This window comes from Chelonoidis abingdonii, chromosome 22 (assembly GCF_003597395.2).
Source record: "Chelonoidis abingdonii isolate Lonesome George chromosome 22, CheloAbing_2.0, whole genome shotgun sequence".
Lineage (NCBI taxonomy): Eukaryota > Metazoa > Chordata > Testudines > Testudinidae > Chelonoidis > Chelonoidis abingdonii.
The window spans coordinates 21,151,892-21,169,991 of NC_133790.1; the positions used below are offsets into that span (position 1 = coordinate 21,151,892).

An 18,100-nucleotide genomic window follows, 5' to 3' on the forward strand; every position below is an offset into this window, starting at 1 on the left:
CCTCTGCCAGGCGCAGCGCCGGGGCCGCCAGGAGCGGCGCCGCTCCGAGACATGAGGGGGGCCCGGCCCCAGCAAATCTTGCACCCCGGCCCGGGCCCGGCGGCCGCCCACTGAGCCGCCTGGCCCCCTCTTCGCCGTCATGAAAAGCCCCAAGGAGGCCGCGGACTCGGAGTCGCCCTCAGGTCAGTGTGTCCCCGGGCGCGGCCGGGACGGGTTTTGGGGTCCAGCAAACGAGCCGCTTCCGAGTGACGCCCCCCAGGGCACCCTCGCCAGCCCCTGCCCGGGCAGCCAGTCCTCCCCGATGCCTCGGATCCCTGCCTGGAGGAGGGGGGGGTGGAGAGAAATCGGAGTCGCCTCGGACCTCCCCCACCCTTCACGGTGCCCTGCCGGGGGTGATCCGAGCCGCCTCGCCCCCCACCCCCGGGGATCTGAGCTGCCTCTAATCTGAACCCCCTTCCGTCCCACAGCAGAACGCTCGTTGCCATTGCCAGGTTGTGTTTGTCACAGCTCTCCTGCTTTGGGCACCCTCTATTGCCTGGGTGTCATGAGAACACGCTGCCTGCAGCTGCTCCGTATTGCCCACATCAGACTCTTTCTGCATAACACACTAACCCCCAATTGGCCACTTCATTTCAAGCGACTGCTTCCAACATGCGTTACCCCTTCTGCTTGACAATCTGTCCCAAATTGTATTTGGCTCAGCGTCTCTGCTTCCTTCCCCAGACCTAAGGAAAGATCTCTGCATAGCTTGAAAGCTTGTACCTTCCACAGCAGAGGTTGGTCCAATCAAAGATGCCGACCTTGACTCTCTCATGAGAAGTTTGAGGCATTCACAGGCCCTGGCTGGTCCGTAGCCCTTATCAGCAATAGTCCTCTGCACACCTGCTGTTGTGCACGCTCTGATCACTAATACCGTAGATGAAGATTTAGAGCTAAAGCAGTATTTTAAAGGCCTGAGGAAATCCAGAAAAAATTACCGGTCCCTATAAGAGATATTACTCAAGGGATATTAAGACTCTGATTCTGCAGAGACGCATGGATGGGATTTTGAAATCAGATGCTGCCGATGAATATAACTGCATGATTGGCATTGGAGCTAGAATTAAACAACTAAAATAGGGTTTATGCCTGCTTCCCTGAGCACCTTTCTGCAGTGACTTCTTTAACCAATACCTTGTGCTGAAGCTTTTCATGTTGAACTGGGCTCAGTGTAAGGATTTGGGTATAATTTAAATACCAGATCATTATTTTCCAACAGAACATTCTGGGCTTTTGAGTGTATAGTGAAAAGAAAGGAGCCCTGGGACTGAATTTTTATCACTCTGGACATACGATGGAACTAGAGCACTCAGTTTCGGAAGATACCACTGTTCCAGGAAGATATCATGTCTGCACAAAGCTACCAGCAGGTCCTTCAAGGATCTGTCTTCCCTGCACTTCCAGGTCTATCAGATCAGGGATACTGATTGTACCAACATGCCTAAAATCCATGTTGAGGAGGAGGGTAGTGCTGTCCCCTAGGGTTTTTGAATTAGTGGCTGCTTTTTGTAAACCTGTCACATTGAGTACTGTATTTACCAAACTGGCGATGATCATGCAGTTCAGTTTATTGCTGGAACATACTTTTTCACTTAATTTATCCCAGGACTGCTGGCAATCATCCTCATCTAGGAAGCTTGAAAAATAATATGAAGTTGTTGCAGCAAAGGGTGTATAAGGCAAGGCAGGATGGCTGGCAGTTCAATAAATCAAAGGAAATTAGTTGACATGTTAGGCTTCAGTTATTACTGTTTGAGATTATAATGTAGAAAATGTGTTCTTTTCTTGGGACCTAATGGGGTAGAGTCCTTAGTGGAAAATGAGGTTAGTATAATCCACCAACAGGAATTTATGACAAATGATTTATAATTCCTAATGTGAGAAGGCTCTGGAGATCAGCATTTCCTTTAGTATGAGTTAGTACATTGATTTATACTGGCCAGACATAGACTAACTAAAGAGACTTGATGACCTCAGCAGGTACACTAGTTTTCAGAGCCAGATGGGAAAGGCTAGAAAGAATGTAATACATAGGAATGTGAGAAATTTTGGAAGGAGGCCACAAAATCCATGATGGCCTGTTTCTGCTAAAAGTATTTTGGGCATATCTTCCCTAGAAAATTACATCAAGTTAGAGCACAACCTTGAGGAGCTGATGTTGACCACGACTAGCCCACATAATGTTGAACACACCTTGTTTCTGTCTTTACACTGACTGCAAAGACACAGTTGACATTGCGTTAACACAACTTCTTACAGTCTTGCTGTAGCTCAGTGTAGTGTCCTTGAAAAAACAAGTCCTCCTATTGTTCCTGTTGATCACAGGCTCAGTTAGCACTTCCTTATGGCATGATATTTTTTTTTTGCTGGATGAACACTTGGCACATCTTTGATGGTCAGACTGCACAGAAGGTTGCAACAGTCACAAAATCTGTTTAAACCCAGAGACTCAGTTTTGGACACACCACAATAAAAGATGAAAGTCTGTTGTTCTGGTATCTCTTAGGGTGTGATTACCGCTTTGTGATCATACAGGGACCATGACCAGGAATAGGTAGATCTGACCGGAAAGAAGTTGAGGAGGAAGAGGATGAATTTGCTGCAGAATTGGCCAGACCTATAGCAAAGTGGGAGTGTCAGGTTAAAACAGACACTTGATAGTTCACTTACTTTTACAATTTGGAAAAAGACCTTTTTTAAAAATAAAAAATGAATTAATGCTGAGAAGCATAACCTGCTAATGGGACAAAATAAAACATGTTTCTCAAGTGCCCCAGGACAGCACTAACTGTGATAGCAAGAGGACTGCTAAATACTAATGTGTGGAAGGATACACATATCTGAGCTAACTCACCTATCATGCTCTTCTAATGATGCATTGTCTTTACTACAGCTGACTATGTCCAGTTGCAAGTGCCAGTTATTCAGCAGTTGTACCATTGGGACTGTGGGCTAGCCTGCTCCAGGATGGCACTGCAGTAAGTAACTGATTTTGGTTCAGAGGGGTGGGTTTTGAGCATAGGGAGTTGGGAATGTTATCCCCACTGTGGGACCCTTCCTAAAACCAGGATCGAATGTCAAAGGAAAAAAGTTGGGTGGGGCATCTGTGACTAACCTCACAACTTCATGAGCCCATATTTTCCCCAGTGGCCCGCTAAGGATTACTGTTGCCTCACTGGGCATAGCACCAGTATTCCAGCAGGAGGAGAAGAAAACACAGATGAAGGATAATTAACCAAGTTTCTTGATATATACAAAATATCATTAACTTTAAGAACTTTGTAGAATAGCATGTTTAACCCAATAGAATGTTATCCCTGCAGATTAGCATGTTTTGTCTGATAGAATGTTCTCTCTGCTTCTTATTGGAACTGTTACTTATCACAGCAATTCACTTGAATTCCTTTCTGTGTGTCTTCAAATGACCAGCAGGTTTCTTCTGTATTTATAAGAGTTAGTATCTTGCCACTGTCCTGTTGGGCATCTGTTCTGTGGGGTTAATGTTTTCCATTCCAGGAATATGAGAGTTTCAAAGCTATTCTCTCTGTTGCCCATTTTCTTTAACCTACTAGCTGTCCTGCTGAACTAGTCTTTCCTTCCACAGAGGAACACGAGCTTAGGTGCAGGAGAGTGAAATACCTATTTAGATGTCCACTTAGTAGATATGAAGCAGAAGATTTTCATTTCTCTCCATCCCTTCTGCCAAGACGTTAGTCCGTGTGCTGGTAATTTCCCATCTTGACTACTGTAACCTCTGCCTCTAGCCTCTCCGCCCCCCCTCACCTCTTTTCCTTTCCACTTCATTCAAAACCTCAGTTGCCAAGATTGATCTTCTTACCCTGCCAATCTGACCTTGTGTCTTTGCCTCTTAAATTCCAATGGCTTCCTTCTTTTTTTCTGCATTGTTTGTTTTTTTTTTCACTTCCAAAGCTCTCCATAACTTTTTCTCTGAATAAATCTCTGTCCTCCCACATCACCTTCCACCTCCCCCATGCCTCTCAACTGTTCTTCATTCACACCACCCTTGGTGCCTGAGGCAATCTTCCTTTCAATATTTACCAAGTTCCTTTTCTCCTTCAAAAAACTCCTTCTGAAATGTACCTATTCCATGAATCAATCCAGCTATAATTGCCATACCCTTTTCTGCATTTGCTCTGTTGAATTCGTGCTTTTAGACTGTAAACTCTTCAGGATAGAGTCCCATTATTCGTTTAGCACAGCTCACCTCTTGTACAGCATCCTGTATATCTTTAGAACTGTAAAATAATTAAGACAGCACTAAATTTCCAAAAGGGAAACCGTCACCTGTGATAAATCCAGTGAAAAGCTCCCTACCCCATTTCCCTTGCTTTGGAATTTGTGGTTCATTTGTGGGTTGTATTTTGGTTGTTTCTCAGCCAAACCCTAATGTTTCAGGTTTTCCCTTTTGTGATACTAAGAGGTTTTGGACTATTAGACACACTTTCTGCTAATGTCTTTGCTTCCCCACCTCCTCTAATACCCTAGGTACCTGAATCGTTTGAATGATGAGGAATTTCAGAAAGCCATCCGGGAACTCCGGTTAACAAAGAGTATCTGGACCATTGACTTGGCCTACTTAATGCGGCACTTTGGTGTTAAGCATAGGTTCTGCACACAGACACTTGGAGTCGACAAGGGCTACAAAAATCAGGTGAGCATCTTCATTCACTGGGAAATATCAGGCGCTTTCCATCACAGTCCATCAGGGCTATGCTGGTGGAGCTGTTATTGATGTGGTTAACCACCATTTCTGTAAGCAAGGATTGCCTATTGCCAAACTGTCCATGAAACAATTCCAGACCCAGGTTAGATGTGGTCCCAGATATTTTCCAGCTTGCGTTTTAAAACAACAGTACGAATTCAGTGTTCATGAAAGGTTCCAGCCTATTTAACAGCCTTGGACACTGAAGCCCTCTATTTATCTACAGAACAGGTACAGCCGGGGCAGCAGCAGTGCTAGCTTCCACTACAGTTCCCCCACCAACGTGCCTCAACCCTGACCTGGAGGAACCACCTCTAGAGGTGAGAGGGGAATTGAGTCTCCATGTCCATTCAATCCTTGGCCTCTGCTGATATTGCCAACAAAAGGGCCAATTCAATCCAGTAGTGGTTATGTTTTTTTTTACGTGGAGTCCTGAAATCTAGGAACTAAATTGATAAGACCAGATTAATTTCACATAGGCAGCTGAATAGCCATCAGCTGGAGACTGCAATCACTACAGACCTGGACTGAATTTGAACTGATGAACCAGAGGAGAGGTTCTTATCCTGTTTCCAGTGACCTGAGGGAGAATGACACCTTAACCCATTATCAATCCCCTAAACCACCTAGTCCCTCTCTAACCAGTTTTTAATTGAAGATTCACTTTACTAGGTTGAATTTCATTCTGATGAATTGTTCATAAATCATTCTTTATCCCTCAGTCGTTTTACAGGAAACACTTTGACACGGAAGAGAACAGAGTGAACCAGCTGTTCGCCCAGGCCAAAGCCAGCAAGGTGCTGGTGGAGAAGTGGTGAGCTTGTCTTTTCATCTCCTTTTCCCTTTGGAGACTTTAGGGGCCCAAGTCTCCTTTCACACTTGTGTAATTCCACTGAGTTACTTCTGACTGTGACTGTGTAAGTCAGACTGAATTCAGGCTCCATCCCCCTCTTTATTTCCTATATATTTTCACTTCCATTGAGACAGAGGGAGGAAGCAAAATGGTGACTGGGAAGAAGAGCAGAAAAATGGAGCCCTGAAGGGGGAAAAGCAGCATTTTGGATTTGCTGATGGGAAACTGGCTATTTATTTAGGCTGAAAATTTGGTCTTCCATTAAGATAAATGAGTGGGGAACGTCTTCTGTCTTCTAAATAGCTTTTATTAAATAAAGTTGCCATCAGTGCTGAAGTGAATGTTGCAGTGGCACAAAACCCATTGTTCCTAGAGCTGTGCTAACACTGCTGAGCTCTGTACTTAGAGAAATAAACCAAAATCAGGCATGCATGCTTCTGCTCCCTTGGAAACCCTGTAATTTACAATATTTGCCAAATGAAGGATGACATCATAGGAGAAGGAACCTCCCTGGAGAGTGACTCAAAGATGGGAGAGAGAAAATCACACACACGGCTTAAAACCTTATTGTTGACAGCAAAATTTGGAAGAGGAGAAAAAACTTTGGGTCATATTCAGTCTGACTATAAACAGGTATAAACTGAAGTCAAGAATTGCATCCACTTCCACCAGGGCTGCATTTGACTCTGTATATTGCTTACTGGGGTGGATGAGTAGTAGCAAGAGAAGAAAGGGAAGGTGCTATTTGTGCCTGGAAACAAAGGCCTTATTGTGCTTTTACATGCTTTTTTAAACCTGTATTTGCCAGAATCTTTAGTGTCCTGTTAATGTACTCAGAGTTTGCATGGCAGCATCTATCCACCTAGTGCTGTGACCTGGGAGGAGGAGGAGGCAGCAAAAATCTAGGCCATATCTAGTACAGAAACAAAGATTTAGATTTGGCTCACATCAGGGAGGGGGAGGCGGTTGTATATGCGCCTGTGCAATACTAGGATTGAGAAGGCAAAGGGGAAGAGCAGTGCTGGAAGAGATTAAAAAGGACATCAGTTCAGTGAGGCATTGCAAACAGCCTGAACGTTTGGATCTGATCCAGGGGATGAGTGCACACTCTAATGGAACACACCATCTGTCTGTGTCTCTGAATGAAGAACTTCAGCTCAAATAAATGGGATTACCAGGTGGGCATGGGTGATTTTCATGCTCTAAATTGGGCACAATAAAATATTAGAACAACAGTCCTGGCAAGAATAGAGAGCCAGACAATGCAACTTTATAATTGGGAAACTATTCTTACCTATGAATCTAGGACAAAGGTATCTTAGAATGCAGAGACCAAGATGATTGGGGATCTTGTGCCATCCAGTCCCTCAGCTGAGAAAGACTTGGTGCTTTAGAGACCATCTGCATTTGGGCTTCTGGATGGGTGGGATGGGATTCTACAGCATTCCTAACTGCCCCATAAATAAACTAATCTCCCTAGTCTTGAATTGTTGTCAAATACTTCTTACAAAAATGCTGCTCCTCCAGGGCATCTGGGACATCTTGAGAGTCCATTCATTTTAATGCATGCTCTACAGAACTTCAGACAGAACGGCTCTGCTCTTCAGTAGCAGTGAGGGTATAATAGACTTGAATGGAACAACTACTGTCTGCGGCTGCAGTAGAGCCCTCAGCAAAAAAGATACATAAAATAATCATGGCAATCACATAACAGAGATGGACATCGTCCACACTCACACTTTGGGAAAGCCCAAACCAGTGAATACAGATCTCTCCTGGGCTTCTTTGTGAATGTCTGAATTTTCTTCTGCAGCACAGTGACTGTACAGGACATTCAGGAGCACCTGTCCCAAGGTCATGTAGCCATTGTCCTGGTGAATGCAGTCTTGTTGCTGTGTGAACTTTGCTCAAGTCCCGTCAAATATTGCTGTTTCCTCCCTATTGGCCAGAAGTGCTTCTGCAGGAATCCTGACTACCAGGGCCATTTCATTGTGTTGTGTGGCTACAACAAAGCCTCAGGGAGTGTCTACTATAACAACCCTGCCTATGCTGACCGTGAGTAGCTCTGAACTTTGCTTCATTCTGTGTGGATTCTCCATCTCCTCATTACTAACATGTGCATAAGGCAAAACCAGCTGGAGTTTCCCTGATACCAGGCATCTGAGTCAGGCGGCACCAGCTGATTGGCCCATGATTGTTTTTACAGAATTCAGTGATTTCATTCTTTTCTGAGCTGCGATTCAGATGAAGCATTGGAAATACATTCTAACAGGTTCTTCTATGGCTTCCGTACCTCTGACTGCAGAAGCCTTAAGATTATTAAGAGGGACACAGTTTAGGAGAGCTAAACTATACACATTTAGTATCTTGAAGAAAGAACAAACACGGTGTGTAATTATACAGAGCCCACTTCTGCAGTTGTTATGCAAATAAGCATTCCCCTTGACGTCAGTGGGACTACTCAAGCGACTAAGGACTTCAAGATCAAGCCCATGAGATCTAGTTCTCTGTTTACCCAAAGGCAGACTAAGAGCTGTTCATGAGCAAGTTCTTCCCCTGGCTCAGCTTGACTAACACTCTGCTCCTGTCCCATAGGAACATGCAGCACCAGTATCAGTAACTTCGAGGAAGCCAGGACAAGTTACGGCACAGATGAGGATATCCTGTTTATCTACACAGACAGCTGACATCCAAGCTTGCTGCTTTGTCATTTCTGGCGCAGTCTGCCCAGCACCTGCGTGGCAGCTGGCTGCTTGTCTCAGGACTCTTACTGCAGAGACTTAGCTCCTGAATTGCAGTGGGATCTTAAACAACGGATGCTTTATAGACATTCATACATTTATATTGCAGTGTTGTCTTCATCTTTTTATTCCTGATGATGAAATATCTGATGTTGCAATATCTAACATGCACATTTGAGAGCAGTTTCAAAATGCAATCCCCTGAGTCCAACTATTACAGTTGGCTGTGAGGTTGTTTCTGAATTAAAGACTTGAAATAAAACACACCAAGTACACAAATTTAGTCTACACTTGGGAATTCGTGCACAGGTTAGCTACATGAAGCAAGAAAAGAAAAAGAGAAAATACACGTTGGTTTGCCTTCAAAACTGCCAGAGCTGATCTTCACTTTAGATTTAGTTATGTAATGGTCAGAAGGGTGTAGATAGGATAAATGATTAACTTGGCCCATGATTTTTTTTTTTTTCAAGGAAGAAAATGACTTGTCAGCTGTTGACATACTGTGGCAGATTCTATCAGCGTTGCTTGCTTAATGGGAATGAAATACCATTTACAAAGCAAGCTTCTTGTGTAAACCCAGCGTGACTGCTCTCACCACTTGTACCTGGGATGTGAGTTTACAGTTTGACCTAATTGTCAGCAGAGGACTAGTCTTCCTGCTAAGGGCTATAGGCTACTCCTTCCAAGTAATAAGCACCTAGTGTCATTTTGCCTACCAAGTTATCTTGCATGAGTTAAAACGTCTCTAGGAATGGCTTGACCAGAGTTCTGTGTTGCCCCAAAAGGCTGACTGGTGACATTTTATTTAGGCCTAAGAAATTTTTAAGTTTGTATGCAAAGGCTTGGAAACATCTTTCTACCCACTAAACCACACACAACATTCTGAAGTATCTGGGGATGGAGTCTAGGTACAGTTTTTAAACTGTTGATTAAACAAATGCACTAAGTAGCCACCCAAGCATTGAGGGTTTATGCCTTGTGTGGAGGGGGTTGTTTAAATGTCTGGCAGGAGAGAGAACAGATTTTCTGTGAAGCCTGTATTGTAATTTGAGGTTAAACATTTGTTGTTGAGATTTATTGAGGGATTTCCCAGGAACAGATACTGCCAGTAGCCTGACTCAGAACTCTGCTTCTAATTGAGAAGGCAGGGAGAACAAACTTCTCTTGGCTGAAGTCCAAAGGTGTTATACAAGGAGCCCAGACTTTCTACCTCTTCTCACTCTACAGCTGTGTTTTGGCATAAGCAGCAGGGTCCTCACTGCATTCTGATGCTTTAAGCTAAACTGTAAGATTGCAGCAGGCTGCATGCAGCCCCTTTAACATATTATCTGGGATCACCTGCCTGGCAGAGAAGCACTGAAGTGTAGGACATAATTCAGCTTTGACCTTACACTTCCTACAAATTTTTACTCCCAGTTTCATTGCCTCTTGAAATTTAGCTTTATGACTTTAACTACAATATAAATGTGCTTGGTTTTATACTTAGCCTTTTCAGCTGAGGATTCAGATAATGTACAGTTGACTTAAAGACATGCTGGCAGATACTTTGGGCCCAAAATCTAGTCTACTCTAAAATTATAACAGGCTGGAATTCACCTCCAAATGCTAAATGATTTTAAAAACAAAAGAAAAAATGTTGCTATCGATGTAAGCACTATAACATGATATGTTTTGTACCTAGACAACCAGCTGAGGAGACGCATCTTAAACCCATTGCCTAAAGCTGTAATCCCTGATGGTGCAGATAGTAAAGAAAAGGCACCCTTTCCGGTGAAAACAGTGTACAGGGAGTCAGTGTTTAGCAACATGCTAAAGGATAAAAGTTCTAAGGAAAAACATTTTCTAATCTAGGTGGCTTGCAAACACTGGAGAGTACCCAAAAAGTACTTGATCTAGAGTGCTCCTTTCTTCAGTGCCTGAAATACAGTGGCAGGTGAGTAGAAATGCAGTTCCTTTGCAAAATCTGAAAAATGAGTTTGATGGAAACATGTTTTCAATCAGAACTCATTTACAGCAGGTATGGCTGGAATGCACTTGGGCACCTGCTGCATGTGAAGATGATTGGGAATTAGGATATGAGTTATTGGCTGACAGAACAGAAACATCAGCAGTTCCATTACAATCACTGCAGAGGCCCTGTGGACAAAACCAGTAACAGGTTTTGCCTTATAATGCCTACAAAACTGGCTAAGCTACCAGCTGGCCACTGATTTAGAGAATTGTATGTCCAAGACCATTTGTGTGTAATGCTTCACTGTGAAGGATTTTTAGGTATGTTACTAATAACACGTCTGTAAACTAACTATTCAGTATCTTTTGTTAATCTGTGCTTTTTTCCCCCCATCATATAACTCCTCCAATATAATTTAAGCACCATGGAATTTATTTTCTGAAAGGGGTGTGTTCAGCCCAATGAAAATCGTTCTTACAGCGGGGTTAAGAGTAATGATATGTTGGCATATAGCTGGTTTGATTTGGACTGTATTTGGTTCTGGTGTTCAGATCCTGGTCTTGAACCAACTTGAGAGCAGATATTAGACTGCATGTATTCAACTCAAAGGCAAAATGGAATCTTGTCTCATTGTGAGAATACCTAATGTAAATGATGGAAGCAGATATATGGGTGTAATTATTTTTATTGCTGTTGGGTTAATAAGTATTTGGGTGGCTGGATTTTAAATAGTTAAATGGAATGTAAAGATTAAATTACAGCTGATTAAATGACAAGAAAACAGGAGCCCCTCACCGCCACAGGATCTCCTACAGGCAGGGAAAACAAGTGAAGACTGCCCTGGAAGATGAGCCTAGAGAGAAGAGGTGAAGGCCATATTTGAGTAGAGCTGATATTGAGTAGGCACGAGTCAAACTTTAGGTTAAGAAAGCAGTTAATTGGGCAAAAATAAAGAATGTCTATCTTTTTTCTGTTAGAAGTTTGCTTATCAAAAAGCTCACCCTGAAAATGTTTCTGTGTAATACCGTGTTTTATTCATACTGTCCACAGCAAAGAAAGGGATATTTTACATGCAGAGAAATTTTATACACAAATATATTTTGTCTGTAATTGAGCCATTCTCAATAAAGGTTTTAAGTGAACCCTATAGCATAGTGTAGCAGCTGTATTTGACAACCAGTTTATTATGCAAAAATGTGTGAAGATCTTTAAAAGAAGTATGTATTAAACTAGAAATGATACAATTAGCTGAAACTGCTATTTTGAAACTCTTAAGAGACAAATATTTACTTCGGCTGTGGGTATGCTGTCATTAGGATTTAGGTTCGTATTCCTTTCATTTTTCCCAGACACATCACTACATCAGACTATACTGGGCAAACAAAAAGGGATGCAAAACTGGTTACATTCCAAGCTCAAAGCATTCCATGTACCATTGCTATCCACACACGACAGTTGTCTTAGGCATCACACAACCAGTGGGTATCCTAGCTGAATGCAACTCTTTGGTTGAGATCTTCAGCTCTGCACTGGTGCAATTTACACCAATTTCTCTGCATTGTTTGAAAAAAGCCACAAGAATTGCAACTACTGCACCAATTCAGCTGCTCTTTCTAATTCCATTTACAATTCCATGCTGGGCTTTTGGAGGTTCCTTAAAAGTCTCTATGCCTCTAGCACCATTACTGGTTACTGCAGGAGTATCCAAAGGCATTTGTTCAACTATGGTGGTATGGTATGGGGGGGGGGTATATGTGCTAAACTGCTGCAAGGTCAAACTAAGTGATAAACTGTAACATCCTGTCAATCATCCTTGCAATAGTTTCCTTTGTTAGTGTTTACATACTTTTAATGGGATCGATACACAGAAGCCTTATCTGCACCAATGATTCCCAACTAATAGGTCACGTCCTGTTTGGGAGCCACTATCTGGTTCTAGGTGTGCTGTATTAAATGCTTTATAATACAAAACAATAGAAGGAAAGCAATTAAATCCCAGACTCTACAGTTAAATTGTATAAAAAATAAATATGGCCAAATCTCAACCTGGTGGTGGTGGTGATGTACAGAGGGATAACAGAAGATAGGCAAAAATACCCACCTGGAGAGAGAGAATCAGTCCTGCTGCTTACAAGCATTTCAGGCAGTTTGTTTTGCCACAGAGCTGAGGTTCCCTGCTTTCTTGTGCTACTTGGATTAAGTGCTTAATGTGAGTGTGACATGGGGAGAGAGAGAAAAGTAAAAGCAAGCAGACAGATCCAACGCATGTCCTGAACAAAGCTGAAAAATATTACATTTCTTTCTCTGTACTGACCCGCCCCCTTTTCCCCACTGACATCACATGGTCTGTTCCTCCATGTAATACTGAATGAATTCCACTATCATTTGTTATACCCAAAATGGGTCATGCAATAGTTGTACTTCCGGTGGGACAGTCACCAGACTGAAGGTTGGAAGCTACTCGCCTGTACTACAGAAAAAGCTTCCTAGGCCGCCGCCTTAATTTTTTTTGTTGTTGTTGATGTAATTTGGGGCCCTGTTTAGAAGCTTTAGTTTCCTGTATTTAAATAACTGGCTACAGGACAATAAGACAACAAAATCCTGAAGTGCTATGAAAGTCTGCAATAGTAATACATTCCATTACCAAGTGCTGAACACTGTTAGAGTTCTTTTTGGCTTGGCTGTAGTTTAAAAAGATGTCTTGCTACAAAGCTGTCTGTCCTTCACAGGCAAACTAATCAATGCTCTGGAAGGCAACATTCATAATAGCTTTATGGAGTTTAAATTAAAGCCCTAATAGAACATGTAGCATTTAATCCTGCTTGACTGCGATTTTTTTAAATTGTAGAGCTTTAAGATGGTTAAGATACAAATTGGATATTAGGGGTTAGATTCTGAACTAAAATTTATTAGTATAAAACAGGATAATGCCTTTGATTTCAATGGAGTTACTCTGGCATTACAGACAAGTTTGGTTTTAGCACTGGAAAAGGTCTACAAAGTACCCAGTGCTACCCTCTGCCGTTGTAGGATTACTTTCTCACACTGTTTACTGATCACTTGTCATAAGTGTCCCAAACAAGGGAACTTCCACCAATTCTCTTAAGAAAATTCTACCATTAAATTTTTTTATTGGGAATTCTACAAACAAATCTTTTCCTTATTTTTATTCCATCCTATATACTTTTAGACCTTTGGCTCACTTTAAACAATTACTTATCCTTCAAAGGTTTTTCAGTATCCCCCAGACCCCTTTCATCTTCACTAAGTCAAGCCAAACCATACACATTTCATTTTAAATCTTTTTTTCACAAGACAGAGGCCAAGACTTTTAAAAATGGTTGCCAAAAATTAGGCTCCTAAATCCTTATTTGAGCACCGACATAAGAACCTAACTTCAGCCACTCCGTTTTTGGCCAGACCTTTTCCTTCTGTATTTTCCCCTGTAAAACTAGTACATGGGACATGCAATTCATTTTTTTAAACTACCAGTTTAGATACACCAATGCTCTTAAGGCAGTGGTGCCCAACCTTATTATACTAGAAGGCCAAATAAACCTAAGCACAACCTAGTGTGGGCCAAACAGATTCTACATATTTTAATAAGATTTCAGCTGACAGCAGGAGTCTTGACACCCAGGCTGATAACCCGAGCCCTGCTGCGGGCCTTATCGATGCTCTGGTGAGCTGTGTAGGATTACGGGCCATATGTTGGGCACTCCAGCTCTAAGGAGTCAGATGGCAGAACAGCAATGCTAAGGGCATTACCTCCCCAGCAAGATAAATAACCTAAGAGGTACAATGTCTACAAGCTGAAATATGTAGTGTGGCAGCATCCATATACTAAGATTCTAGGAATGGTACTCTGAAGCCTAAAATGTCTGCTGAGTCAGTGTGAAGCAATGGAAACAGGTCCAAGCATGGCTTGAAAGCTCTGTTTGTTTAGAATATCACCAGGTTCCATCATCACTGGGCTTCATTGCGTATTACCATTCAATTTTTAAGTTCTCAGCCACTTTGACCTTATGTATTACACCTGTATGGTATACAGCTATAGTAAGGCATGCATGTCTATGCTATGCCAAGAGTTCTAGACCATTGTGAGATCAGAGGTAACGACTACCAACCAACCTTACTCTACAGCTAATCTGCATGCAATAATTTCATTGGTTGTACTACGGAAACTGCACAGATGCTGGATTACCTGTCGCAACTGCCACAGCCACAAAAATCAACATAAATCTCCCAGCACCACATAACCTCCACACACATAGTCCCTCACTGCAGCCACCCTCCTCATTCCCAGCCTGGATAAATCTACACAGCTCTCCAAGCACACCACCACCCACCACAAATAGACACAACCAGCACACACCGCTCTGAAGTTTAGAATGTCTGCGTCAATGTGAAGCAATGGAAACAGCTTCAAGAATAGCTGATGGCAGTTTTTATTTAGAGCAATTTTTGGCTTTTTCATAAACATGACTTAACAAATTACACCTGTGAGACAGCACAGGCATTCAGCTACTTGTGACAATGTAAAGTTATCATGTGAAGTGAGGGGAAATACAGTCAGTTCCTTATCTAGCACTTCCTTTTGAGAAGTACCAAGAGTCAATGCTTGTATTCCTGATACTCTTCTGAACCATATGACTGATTCAGCATCCAAAGAGAAGAAGACTACATGTGTCAGAAGGTCTCAGACAAAGCCTTTAAGTGTTGACATTTTTATCCCACGGAAACAAAGCATATAGGGAAAGCGCATTAGCATTTCCTCAGGGCCAGATTGGTTTTGTATTTGCTATATCATCTTTTCACCAACACCAATACAATATAATGCACATTTCAGAATTTAAGCTAAATCTGACCAGGTGAGTTCCTCACCCAGCCCTCTATCATTTGCTCATCACTTTGCAGTAAGTGCTTTATAAAAATGTATAATAAGTTTTGACTCACTGCCAAGTTTCAGTTGCAGTACCAACTGTAAGATAATAGAAGATGGAGACTTTTGCAGACTAACATACATAGATCACTTTTGTTTTGTAAAAGGGATGCTATCACCTTGGTGTGAGAGCTCTCCTACCAGAGGACACCGCCACAGCTACTCTTTAATAATATTGGGTGCAAAGTTAAGCTGGACAGCCTTCATGAGTTCCTCTGCATACATCTCGTATCTACCAGTCATCTGGAAAAGAAAAGCAGAGCTGTAGTCTATTTCAGTAACTTCCCATTAGCTGCTCCTTCTCCTCCCCACTGCCACGGAGGATTACGGATGAACAGTTGAAGGAATTTCAACAGAAAATACTGATTTACATCACTTTTTTAAAAAGAAACATTAGCTACCAAAAATGGTAAGGTCTTAATTCCACCAATCTTCAGAAATTACCAATGCCCTGGCATAAGCAGTCTCTTGCAAAAGCTAAACTCTCATTTAAAAACAAATTACAAATGGAGTTCTATGCTTCAAAGTGACTATGTAAAATTGGCACTGTCTTGCTCAGCACATGTACTCCCTGTGTGTGTGTTCAGCGTCACATTTGTTGACAAGTGACAAAAATAAATTCTTACAGCTTTTTTTTTAACCTGTGTTAGCTTTGCATGGCTAACACAGGTCAGTGTGAGAGCTGGAGTCTCTTTGCTGTGCACGGACAGAATTATATACTGAATTCCAGTTACATCAATGTACATCCAATGAAGGCAGTGGAACTACACAAGTGAGAAGTCTTCACATGATGCTCTCAGTAACACCTGAAAACCCCACTGCTCAATGGGTTTGCACAGGTGTCACTGTAGCATTTGGTCTGCAGAACCTGTATCTATGTAGGAACTTATACAGCTCCCATTGTTGTAGCATGATCACCTGGTGATGATGCACTGTAAGGGAAGAACCCATCTTGACTTTCAGATCCCAGGCAGAATTTTCAGGGATGATAGTCAGAAAGAACATTATTTTTATATTGTTATGTGTGTATGAAAAAAATATCCATATAAAACATGAATTCTATGCTGCTCTTTCTACAGTAACTTTTCACACTAAGTTTATAGCTATTATACTTGTGAAGAAAGCTTTCTAAATGTGACTTGATACTTTCCACAGATCTTAGGTCCAGTGTGTCACAGAATACATAAGACCATATGGCACAGGCGTATGCAAGAGCAAAATGCAAGGAAGCTGGATGTATTTTTGTACAGATAAAGACCTAAAATTCTTTGTTACCATGTCTGAGTTTAGACACTGAAATACAGTATCACTGAAAAACTCAAGCAGGAGGAGGATGACAGATTGTAAAGGTCACTAGCTAGAGGGTTTATCCTACTTGTTGCCAGGAGTCAAAGTGCATATTGGATTCCAGAGGAAAGGTTGATTGAAATTCCAGAGCAATAGCAGTTCTGAGGACTAAAACAAAGTGCTTGACTACATGTGGGTATGTCTACACAGCGAAAAAACCCGTGGCTGGCCCTGGTCAGCTGACTTGGACTCATGGCGCCTAAGCTCCAGGGCTGAAAAATTGCTGTGTAGACATTCAGGCTCAGGCTAGAGCCCGGGCTCCAGGACTCTGTGAGATGGGAGGGTCCCAGAGCTTGGGCTGCAGCCTGAGACCGAACATATCTACACCGCAGTTAAACAGATCCTGAGCCCCATAAGCCCAAGTGAGCTGGCATGGGCCACCTGCAAGTTTTTAATTGCAGTATAGACATACCCTAAGGAAAGTTAATCTAAATTAACTAAAGGTGTGTTAGATTAGTTAAACCACAGTAAACCCCTGTGTGGATGCTCTCATTCAGAATTAAAGTGGCCTAAATTCCATTTAGCTTAATTCACTTCCAAAGTGAAACAGAGCAAGAGGCTTCAGAGGTGAATGGAGGTGGTTTTCATGTCTGGCTTCAGGTGTCTGCAGGCTCAGGAAGTGAGCAATCCATCACTTAACCTTCTGAGTGTGATCTTCAGAATCATAAGGACCAGAAGGTTTCATTTTTTAGCAATAGCTTAAATTCCACAAAAACTAACGTGTAAGGCCCATTCAATATCATATAAAAGTTAGCAAACTGTTCTTAGAGAACTGGCCAGGTTTCTTTAGGGAGTAAGGACTTACCTTAAAACTCCATTTGTCACTGACTTGCCTGCAAAGGTTTAGATCCACCTCAGCCACCAAAAGCCCATCCTGTGTGCGAGACAGTCCAGGTGTCCGACTGCCATCTGGCGCAGCCACATAACTTGAGCCATAAAAATATCCCAAGTCATGATGGGCTTAATAAATAAAAAATATAATAAATAATAATAATAATCAACATAAAATGCCATGGGCAAATAAGTATGCAACCTCACATGTTGTTTCCTGTGAGAAACTCAGGATAACTTCCTCTATTTTTTCACCCAGCTGCGCTCTCATTTAACTCAACAAGCCACAGTGAAGCCACAGGAAAACTGTAGCTCTAACCATTAGTTACCTTTCCCACAGAGAAGAGCTTTCACACAGACAAACAGGAATCCATGCAACTTTCATAGGCTTTTCATAATGGACTACTGTGCTTGCTAATTATTAAAACTATTTGCATTTAAATAAGGGCTTTGTTTCCTTCTCCCATCTAGCTTACAATCAAGTAAATGCTAACTGTGACATCACCATGTGTTTCAAAGCAACTGGCAGAGTTCAAAGCATTAGCTCTTCAGTACAGGACCAAAGTATAAAACATTGAGATAGGAGGAAGAAAAATCTTATTAAAAATGCAAATATCTTCAACAGGATCAAATGATTGGCCACAAGATTGAGAGCATCAGACACCTCGAAAGT

General features: G+C 42.1%; 2 protein-coding genes across 4 annotated transcripts in view; one reads left to right on the plus strand and one right to left on the minus strand.

Moving 5' to 3' along the window:
• Positions 1-11,454, plus strand: part of GUCD1 (guanylyl cyclase domain containing 1) — an 11,688-nt gene extending 234 nt beyond the window's left edge. Inside the window, exons 1-6 of the mRNA XM_032801317.2 lie at positions 1-182; positions 2,933-3,017; positions 4,546-4,711; positions 5,485-5,576; positions 7,429-7,670; positions 8,211-11,454. The exon at positions 1-182 is cut by the window's left edge and continues 234 nt beyond it. Coding sequence (XP_032657208.1) covers positions 140-182; positions 2,933-3,017; positions 4,546-4,711; positions 5,485-5,576; positions 7,429-7,670; positions 8,211-8,302 — 720 coding nt within the window. The 5' untranslated portion in view covers positions 1-139 and the 3' untranslated portion in view covers positions 8,303-11,454. The remainder of the gene's footprint in view (positions 183-2,932; positions 3,018-4,545; positions 4,712-5,484; positions 5,577-7,428; positions 7,671-8,210) is intronic.
• A 3,285-nt stretch (positions 11,455-14,739) lies between these two features.
• The window catches only part of UPB1 (beta-ureidopropionase 1), a 41,390-nt gene continuing 38,029 nt past the window's right edge, over positions 14,740-18,100 (minus strand). For 2 of the 3 annotated variants that reach the window (XM_075060024.1, XM_075060023.1), the window contains 2 exons: positions 17,402-17,556; positions 14,740-15,492 (listed from right to left, as the gene is read on the minus strand). In XM_075060024.1, coding sequence (XP_074916125.1) covers positions 15,409-15,492; positions 17,402-17,556 — 239 coding nt within the window. In that variant the 3' untranslated portion in view covers positions 14,740-15,408. The remainder of the gene's footprint in view (positions 15,493-17,401; positions 17,557-18,100) is intronic. The other variant, XM_032801316.2, reaches the window with a different exon arrangement.